The sequence below is a fragment of the Limulus polyphemus genome, unplaced genomic scaffold (genome assembly GCF_000517525.1).
Source record: "Limulus polyphemus unplaced genomic scaffold, Limulus_polyphemus-2.1.2 Scaffold219, whole genome shotgun sequence".
NCBI classification, from domain to species: domain Eukaryota; kingdom Metazoa; phylum Arthropoda; class Merostomata; order Xiphosura; family Limulidae; genus Limulus; species Limulus polyphemus.
This window is the reverse complement of record NW_013665829.1, coordinates 717,196-727,476: the sequence shown is the minus strand read 5'-3', so window position 1 is coordinate 727,476 and position 10,281 is coordinate 717,196. Positions and strand designations below refer to the sequence as shown.

The window sequence follows — 10,281 nt, the reverse complement described above, 5'->3', positions numbered from 1 at the left end:
GTGTAAGACGTAGAGGGAAGGAAGCTAATCATCACCACTCACTATCAACTCTTGGGCTACTCTTTTACCAACGAATAGCGGGATTAACCGTCACATAATAACGCCCCCACGGCTGAAAGGGCGAGCATGTTTGGTGTGACGGGGATTGGGAGTCGAGCCCCCCTAACCACCTGGCCATGCTGGGCCCAGTGTAGAGAAATAACTTTAGAACATGTAAAACTTTTAAGATGGTAAAACCGATAAGAAGAGCTATCATGCATACCATTATTATTCGTTTATGTTTACTCTTGTCTACTTTTTCAAATATCTCATAAAGCAGCTTGGTGAGCAGCTGTTTGACTTGAGTTCAATAAAAACTCTTAAATCTAGAGGTAAAAACAAATTGTAATTTCATCAATCGTTAAGCTAACCTAGATCTGCCTGATGGTTACTAGTGAAATATCTGCGTATGATGAACCGTATTACCTTTATTCTTTGGTACAGTTTATGTTCGGAATTTTGAAAACATTAGACGCAGCGATACATAAGAAATGCTAACATTTTATAAAATGAGGAGACTAACGGTGCCGTATATTAAAAACATCGAGATAACGCTCAATGTTGCAGTTACAATAAATGCGTAATCTAGGCAATTAGGGAGTGCTCAATATAAAAGGAGATAGAATTGAGATTTTCAACGTGAACAACACGTTATGCGCACGTGGGCTAAGCAGCGAGGTTAGACAGTCCTAGAATTTTTGTGTAATCGTCCCTAATTTTGAGCTATTGACAAAAGAAAGGCAATCAACCAGGCGCACCCACCACCAGAAAGGCTTTGTCCGGTTTATTAAAATGAATTGGCTATTTCTTTTATAATGTGCCCACATCTGAAAGTGTAGAGCATGCGTGTTCGTTGGTATCATGTATCGAGCATTGGACCCTTCGATCCGAAGCCCGGCCTGCTAGTAACTTTTTGAAAAAACAATATTACAGTTAAAATTTCTATATTTTCTCTTAGCTAGTGGTACTTACAGTTGTTGAGTTGCTGGATGAGTTGATACTAATATATTTATTTCGTTTATTCAGTGTGATCTTATGTTGATTTTAATCTGGATGGAGGTCCATGTAATAAGGAACTGTCTCACCTGTTTTAAGCGTCATTTATTTCGTTGGATTTATGGGAATGGCAGATCTACTAATAACTGGCATAAAATTTTCTAGAAATTCCCTGGTATTGGTCAGTTTATTCATACTAACGCAACATATTTTTAATGGGTTATCTAACTTGTAAGTCTAGGATTCTGGAGACCTGGGCAATACTTAAAAATCTCTGAAAGGTGACCAGAGGTACGGAAGTAGAAAAATGTTCTTCACGGACAGAGACACAGACATTATTAATTAGACTCTAACCTATCTGATTTAGATTTGATACGAAATGGGATTTTACTGAAGAACAATAATAAAATGAAAACCTATGATATGCGCTTTGAACGAAAAAAACAACAACAAAACAAAAACAAAAGAGTATTTTGAGTTCTAAAGTTTCTCATAGCTTAAGAACCCCTTCAATCACAGACCAAAACTTGTTAGTTCAGTGAAAACTGGTGTTGGTAATTCGTGTTAGTCATGGAACCTATCTGATTTATTAGTTCAAATACTGGGGGCCTGGCATGACCAGATGGTTAGGGCACTCGAATCGTAATCTGCGGGTCGCGGGTACGAATCCCCGTCCCATCAAACATGCTCGACCTTTCAGTCGTGGGGGCGTTATAAAGTTACGGTCAATCCTACTATTCGTTGACCGTGGGTGATGATTACTAGCTGCCTTCCCTCTAGTCTTTCACTGCTGAATTACGGACGGCTAGCACGGATAGTCCTCGTGCAGCTTTGCGCGAACTTCCAAACAAACCAAACCAATCGAATACCAATTGGTTTCAGTTAACCAAGAAGTTTAAAAATTGCATTACAAACACTCATATAAAAAGACTGCGACTATTTAGATCGTCTTATATACCTGTAAGCTAGTAACAGCATCCGAATGTCCTCCCAGAGTTTGAAGTAATTTTGCAGAAAGAATATCGAACACGTAACTCTTGCCATTGTGACATCCTACAATGCAGCGACAGTTATCTCTTGCAAAGCACAGACTGGTTACCGTGCCAGAGTGACCTTGTAGACAGTGGACATCCGAACCAGTAGTTAGGGATCGCACGTGCACTGTGTTATCCTCACAGCCCAGTAGAAGGAAAGTTGAATCTCGAGAAAGTTCCATATAGCAGACAGAAGCAGTCAAGGTGATGGTATTGAGAAGCTTGAAGTCTTCAAGACACCAGATACATACAGTGCAGTCCGAGGAACCTTAAATATAAAGAAAAGCACTGCAAACTGTACTGCAAACACCTTTCCAAGCCAAAAAATTGATAGTCTATTTATTTTTGAATGTTTCTATATTTTAACCCTGTATCTCATACTTTCCTTATTTATACTTAATATTCCTACCCTTGATTTCAGCTTTCGTCTGATAATTCTCATTTTTTAGTTATTCTTACCTAAATTAGTTAAAGCTTCATTCTAAATTCCATCATCATCTGTACTTTTACGCTAAGTGTTTTTTTTTCTATAATAATTCCCCAGATTTCCACAGTCTGTAGTATTTTGTAAACAATCAAAAGTTTACTTATCAAACGATCTTTCACCTGTTACAAAAATGTCGTCGCCACTGTTCACAGCTACGCAGTTAATCACACCTCGGTGATTTTCCAATCTTTGTACGACGTGACCTGAATCCAGTCGAGCAACAATCACAACTCCGACTTCTGAGCCGCTCAAAACTAATGTTTCCGAGTTTGTTGTTGCAACGCACAAAACTCCAGCTATGTGATAACTGTAAATAAATGTACTTTTTTTATGAAAAAAGGTACTAGGAGATACAAGAACAACTGAATGAATTTTCACGGCTAACCTGAAAAGAAGTTCTTATTTGCTTCTGTAAGGTATTCTAGTTGTTAACTAATAATTTCACAATTTCAAATGTGTCCTTTGTTATACTATTAAGTATATTTTGATGAAATTTACTTAAGTAACTAATAAAGGGGCGAAATAATACACAAATATATTGATCATATACATACAACATCAGAAATAATTATAGGACTGGTGAGGACAAACTTTGCAAATGACCAATTCTAAAGGAATGCCACTCGGGTTGCATCTCAGCCAACGGTGTCAATGATCCACGCAAAATTGATGGCACCTTGAGTGCTGAGATGTACAGGTAGATTATAATCCATCATGCTATTCCCTCAGAAAAAAAACTAGTCAGACAGATATTCCTCTTCAAAAACATGACGATCCTAAGTATACAGCAAATGTGATGTAATAATATATTCAAGGTAAAAAAGCCAATGGTACACTTGCTACCACAACTTGTTTTGCAAAATGTCACAATATGAAAAGGTCAAAAGGTGACCAAACAATCGTACCTTGATAAACTGCATGGCAGCACGAAAACTAGCTGAAATGATCTGTGTAAAGTAAAGAAGCTCACTCACAAACTACTAGAGCATTATATAACTTATTCGATTTTCTTTTGTCTTTTCTGAGACGATATTTTATAGAATTAATAAATTGGCCATCTGGTTGTAATTACTCGTTGTTCGTGACTTCACTCAATATATCGCTTGTGCATTTCCAGAAATATTTCCATGACATTATACATTTACTTTTGTTTCATTTTTTTTTTTGCACAATATGTTAAGGGCTCGATTATTTATTTTACTGCTGAAACAATTGTTTTTCTCATAACATATTTAAGTATAAATGGAAGAAGAAAATTATTTAGTCTTTGGCTCAAGACAATTAGGACACTTTTATTTGTTAAACACGTAATAAGTACAATAAAGAGTAAAGTCGTGTTAAGAGTGCAGAAACCTATTGAAACAAGGTAAGCATAACAATATCAATGGCAAATGTTTATATAAGAAGAAAAACTGTCATGAACACAGTGGAGAAGCGATAAAAACGTTACAATATGTTATATAAAAGACATTAAGATTTAAAGTAAACAGCATTAACGATGGGTAACTTTAATCGGAAGAACAATACATATTCGTGAGGCAGCGACAATGCAAACACACACACACACAATAACAAAAAAAATAGTACAACAACAACGTTAATTAAATTATAAAGAAGATAACAACAGCAATAACTAGTAAAACTATGATACGAACCTCAAAATATGTGTCAACAATAATTATTTTAAAGTACAAACACAAACAAAACAAAATGTGATAAATGATAACTAAGATATAAACACAATAACAGCAGAAGTCATTCACTCGATAACAGTAAGATTAATAGGGCAAAGTTAATAATGACAGTAACTACGATATTAGGTATAATGGATTAAATGTATACCTTAGTCGATGCTTCACAGATCCTTTCTCTACGTCCCATACTATTACATCTGTATCTTCTGATCCACTCACTAGATAGCGTCCAGATGGAGTCATATGTAAACAAGTGATTGCCGCTTTATGTCCTTTAAGATAGAAAACAATATAATCACAATTTCAAGAAGATGCATTTTTAATTATTAAACATAACACATCAAAAGGTATGTTAAAGATATATATATGTACACATACATTTCCGTGTACAAAAGAAGAAACGTTGTTATACCACTAATCATATTTATGCTGGTGCTATAAAGTTTTTGCTTAGCAGTGACACAGACGAAAGTGAAAATGATAAGTTTTAAGGACAGGAATCAATTTATAAAGCACCGAAATTGTAACGCATCTTACTCCTATGAACATGTTCCAATAATTCGAAAATAGTTGTTGCATGTTTATTCTATATTACTAAATGAGAACTTTGCTAAGGTTTTCTTGAAATAAAATAAAGAGTTCAGGAAAGAAAGAAAGAAACAAACAAACCCCATTGTACGGACATAGCAGTGTGTTGTGCGTTTCAAGTTTATTATTATTTCTTATTAGAAACATATCGGCAAACTGTGGAGAACATTAGCTGACAAGAAGTGATTGAAATAATTAAAAAACAAAACTGAACAATGCTTTACTTTCACCACTTAGGTTGTTTAATTCAACTTGAAACAAATCAACATTTAGATTTCGGGTCCAAAAACAAATATCACATCCCGTGTGTTCTAACAAAATTCTGTTCGATTTTGAAAATCATAAGAACCTTAAATGGAGATACTATTGTGTTAAGGAACGAAAACTACATCCTTCGTAGATTTCGGTACAGGAACCAACGATTAAACAAAGATGGTGAGTTGGGTGTGGGCTAGCGGATAGCGTGCTCAGACTGTGAATCCGAGGCAAACACGCGCTCTGCACCTTGCGATCTTGGGTGCTTTATAAGAGTGACAGTCGAATACCACTATTTGATGACTAGAGTAGCCCAAGAATTGACGGCGAGTGCTGTTTGGTTAGTTGTTTTGCGCATCTATTCCTTGTATAGTTTTCACGAAATTCTTAAAGGAAAAAGAACGATGGATAGGATGTGACATATAACAGAATAGCTTGTGGTATCACGGGAATTCCGTAACGTTATTTCATATCCGTTTCGTTAAGTAATTTGTGACGATATCTATTCCAGTAGAGTATATATATATATAATTTGTATTTGGAATATTCGAAGGATAAAAACAAACAAACACAAATTAAACATTAGGTTATTGATGATAAATCAGGGTAAGTTGTAAGACTAAGAAAGAACCGACAATTTTTACTGACAGTGAAACCAGTTACGCCTAAAATACACAAAACAAACGAAAATATTGCTTTGTATACTTACACGTAAAATGACAATGATATTCTGTATATGTATAGTTATTATTACTGTTCGGAACATGAACATATTAACAGGTTGTACTGTTCCTGTACATATCCAACTACTGTAACCAAATGGAACATAATTATTACTATTTGGATATAGACATCTTAAAAAATTAAGCTGTTCTTCTACGTATCCAACTATCGCAACCAAAATGGAATATAGTTATTATTATTATTTGGAACATGGACATCTTAACAGATTACTCTGTCCTGTACGCATCCAGCTACTGCTGCTAAAATGGAATATAGTTATTACTACTATTTGGAACATGGACATCTTAACAGATTACTCTGTCCTGTACGCATCCAGCTACTGCAACCCAAATGGAACAAAGTTATCACTACTCTTTAGAACATGGACATCTTAACAGATTACTCTGTCCTGTATGCATCCAGCAACTGCTGCTAAAATGGAATATAGTTATTACTACTAGTTGGAACATGGACATCTTAACAGATTACTCTGTCCTGTACGCATCCAGCAACTGCTATCAAAATGAAGCATACTTATTACTACTATCTGGAACAAAACATTATTACTTAAATAGATCACGATGTCCTCTACGCATAAATATTATTATCCAAATAAATTACGATATCCTCTAAGTGCAAATGATATCACCTAAATAGACAAGATGAGCTACAGAAATATTATTAGTTAAATACATCACGTGTAAATACTATTATTTAAATACAAGGTGTACGAAAAGCCTGAAACCATAGGTGATTTTCTTAATTTCAGATACACGATTGATTATTGCGCTGTCAAAGCATGAGAAGGTCAATTTAATCCTGCTGTTAATCCAGACTTGTTTCGATTTACAAGGACAGCATATGGAACACATTCTGTAAAATTCGTTGAGGTGCCTATCCAGGTTCCAGACTTTTTGGACACCATATAGTCCATACGGCAATGAAGAAATGCTATTAACTAAATCGGTCTTGATGTCTACTTTAGTAGATTCTACAGGCAAATATTCTCATCTAAATAAACTACCATGTTTTTCTGTGATAATGCTAGTAAGAAACTTAAAGTAACAAATAAATAGTTTCTTTACTAACCTAAAAAGGTTTTGATAAGGTTTTTCGAAGGTAGATTATACATATGAATTATTTTTTCTTGTGTGCTGCATAGCACGTACTGACTATCTGGAGTGGAAACCATGTGAGAGATTGGACCAGGACATGTGATGACTGTTACCTGAGGAGCCAAAACTAAGTTAAGCCAGGAGTTCTGAGGAATAAGGGCAGGATAAGAATTACTGTTGCACCACCGCAGCGCAGTACTTACAAGGCTGTCTAAAAATTCAGAAGTGCCATCTATTAGAAAGAAAGAGAAATAATATTATATTATAAAGTACCAACATTTAAATTCAACATATAAAGTATATGTTTAGTGCCCTAACCAAAGATTTTATGTATCATAATGAAGATGAAGACGGTTGATAAAACATAAAACATTTTATTTACAAGGTTCGAACGTTTCTGATTAACTTATTCCATCTTCAGCGAAATCTGAAAATTGTGTTACAAAGATGATTATTACTAAAATTATAATATAATAATATAATCATTAGTTTACTTAGTTATTAAGAAAAGCAATAGATGGACGGATGAAACAATGCTTATATATATATATATTAAACAACAGCTGAGTTAAGTGTGAAAATTTAGAACAATTTTAGATCTAAAGAGCTTTGTGAGTCGTTACAGTCTGTATCAGATTAAATATTTTATTGGAGCATGTACGTTTCTTTCAGGAATTTTGAAAATTTCATTTGTTATGTACATACAAGAAATTTCATCATGATTTAGACAAACTTAAATAACCATTTAGTTTTTATGAAGTGCTATTAAATAGATATATTAATACAGAATGTGTATTAAGTTATGACCACTAGAACGCTACGACAGACAATAGATGCACATTTTATTCACAAAACTAATAAATGATATATATATACATAAATTAAAACAGCTCTGTTAACTAACATTAACCTTATTATTGTAGCATCTCAATAACTTCAATGAGAAGGTCAAATGTCATTATGTGCCTCAGATAGCTTACATCACCACAAAAGAATAAAATGAAACAGAAATGTGTTTTAAAGGCTGTAGGTAATCTTGAAAATATTGTGTGTCATAAATAACAGCAAAGAATCATATTGGATATGGCACGTGGATGGTAACATGCTCCAAAGTTGTATTTCAACAGGGCAGGTGTAAGGTAAAAAACAAACAAACAAAAAACATGACTTGGTTTGGATTGGCTCCTATATGGAACATGAAATCAATACTTATAGGGATTGTTGTACGTGTAGTTTGTGATAAGTTTCAACTTCGTGTTGCGAGGTATGGTGGATGACATGCTTCTCGGATACTAGCAGTTAAGTCTTGTTTCACCACAGCATAACAAAATTTGTTGTGGAGCAAACTCAGATTAGAGCCTGTAGCATTAATGATTTGCTTTCCTATCGATTTCCTATAACACATCATTAGTTGATCAACCAATATGTGGCTTGAATTGTTAGTGTTGCTCAGGAGGAAAGGACAGAGGGATGTTGCGTCTGCCTTAAGGTACATAGGCTTCTCCTGTCGCTCTAAACTTTCTAAAACTGCACGAGCAGCATGTAGTTTATGCATCTGATTAGTACAGCGGTTTCACTGAACGTAATGCAAATGATTAAAAGACAACGGTGTAATTTCGTTCGAGTATGGTAGGTAAATTACGTAAAGATAAAGTGTTTTCCTAAATGAATTTACATACTGCAAAGGCAATAAATACGAACTGAACTTTTTCATGCCAATTCTGTCGTACTATCCGCCATAATGAAATAAGATGATGCAAATTCCTTTATTTATCATCATAAGAGCCAAAATAAATTATATTATTTGTTAATAGATATCTAACATTCTTCTGCAATTATTTCATAAATATTTGGTACTAAAAACATTCTCTGAATAACATATAGGTCCGCATATGTTAGTATCCACTATCTTGGGAGTATTGATACTGTAGGAAGTAAATAGGCTTTAAACGATTCATCATACTTGTGGGAAGCATTAATTTTGTACACATTTTTCTTCAAACTCTGATACGTGTAGTTTTAGGCTGCCGTCCTTTTAATTTAATTTTAACAACCTAGTTCAAAGAGAATGGTTAACTTATCCTAAAAAATTCTGAAAAGATCAGATTTCGGAAATATTCCTGATGTTCTTCGATGAAGGGCAGTAAAGATGAAATGTATTTTGCTAGGACTTGTGGTTTCACTATGCGTGCGAATTTGAAGAACATTATTTTGAATATAAAAAAATGTACGTTCTTTTGAATTCTCTTTTTTAACACAACAAGTTGTCACTTCACGGGGAATGAATGTAATCGTAACAAAAAAGTTGTAATTTATTTTAAGCAAAGTCCTTAAAATACTGGGCTGATGATAGAACAATTGGACAACTAAACGTTGAATAAAACTATTTCATCACTGATGGTACTTAAGCCTCACTACATCTCGTAGTGAGGAATATATGCGATCCAAGAAATTAAGTGTTACTGAAAGTTAAAAATTTCATCATTAGAAGTATTAAGCATTGAAAACAATATCAATACGAAGAAAATTATAGTTACTATAATTTGTTCTTTTTATTTTAATGATTTCAGTATGAAATAGGTTATTAAATTAGCTTTCTAACTACAACGAAATACTTTAAAGGGTATTAACTATTAACTGCAAATTAGTTTTACTTTTTCTTGTTTGAACGATCTTGTCAATATATGCCATAATAAGCTTATAAAGTGGAGATTAAGGATGTTACAATTAGGTCCAACAACTGAGTTGGTTAGAGCATCCGTTTTCACTTCTCTAAAAGACTTGCACCATATAAAGAGGCTAAACATATTCAATTTTAGTTTTAAAAATTCTTTATATGGAGTGTTAATAAGGAAATGTTGAACAAACATTACGATTTGCGAAAATATTACATCGAATCTCAATACCAATAATTGAATTTAAGAATGAGTTCAATTATAACTATTTTATACTTATTGCAAGGTGAAATATTCTTGTTGTTTGTTATTGAGTCACGACATTGAATATTCTTATTTCGTTTGTTTGTAGTTAAGCACAAATCTACACAAAGGGCTATCTGTGCTCTGCCTACCACGGGTATTGAAACACGATTTCTAGCAGCATAAGTCGGTAGACATACTGCTGTGCCTCTGGGGGCTGCAAGGTTAAACAAAACATACAGTCTAATTTCTTTTCAACCTAAAAACTGTATAAACAATTCCTTATAGGCCAGCAATGCACGGTAGAACAAACGTAAACAAATAACTTCTAAACCTCCCAGTGGCACAGAGAAGACATTATTAATTGTTATTGCCTTTTATATATAGAAACAGACCCCCCCCCCCAGTGGCACAGCGGTATGTCTGCTGACT

The 10,281-nt window shown here is 34.1% G+C and overlaps 1 protein-coding gene across 5 annotated transcripts in view; it reads right to left on the bottom strand.

The window, feature by feature from the left end:
- The window catches only part of LOC106478511 (NACHT domain- and WD repeat-containing protein 1-like), a 164,530-nt gene that overhangs the window by 18,701 nt on the left and 135,548 nt on the right, over window positions 1–10,281 (bottom strand). For all 5 annotated transcript variants that reach the window (XM_022382126.1, XM_022382129.1, XM_022382130.1 and 2 more), the window contains 4 exons: window positions 6,906–7,163; window positions 4,399–4,522; window positions 2,676–2,863; window positions 1,994–2,337 (listed from right to left, as the gene is read on the bottom strand). In XM_022382126.1, the coding sequence (XP_022237834.1) occupies window positions 1,994–2,337; window positions 2,676–2,863; window positions 4,399–4,522; window positions 6,906–7,163 (914 nt within the window). The remainder of the gene's footprint in view (window positions 1–1,993; window positions 2,338–2,675; window positions 2,864–4,398; window positions 4,523–6,905; window positions 7,164–10,281) is intronic.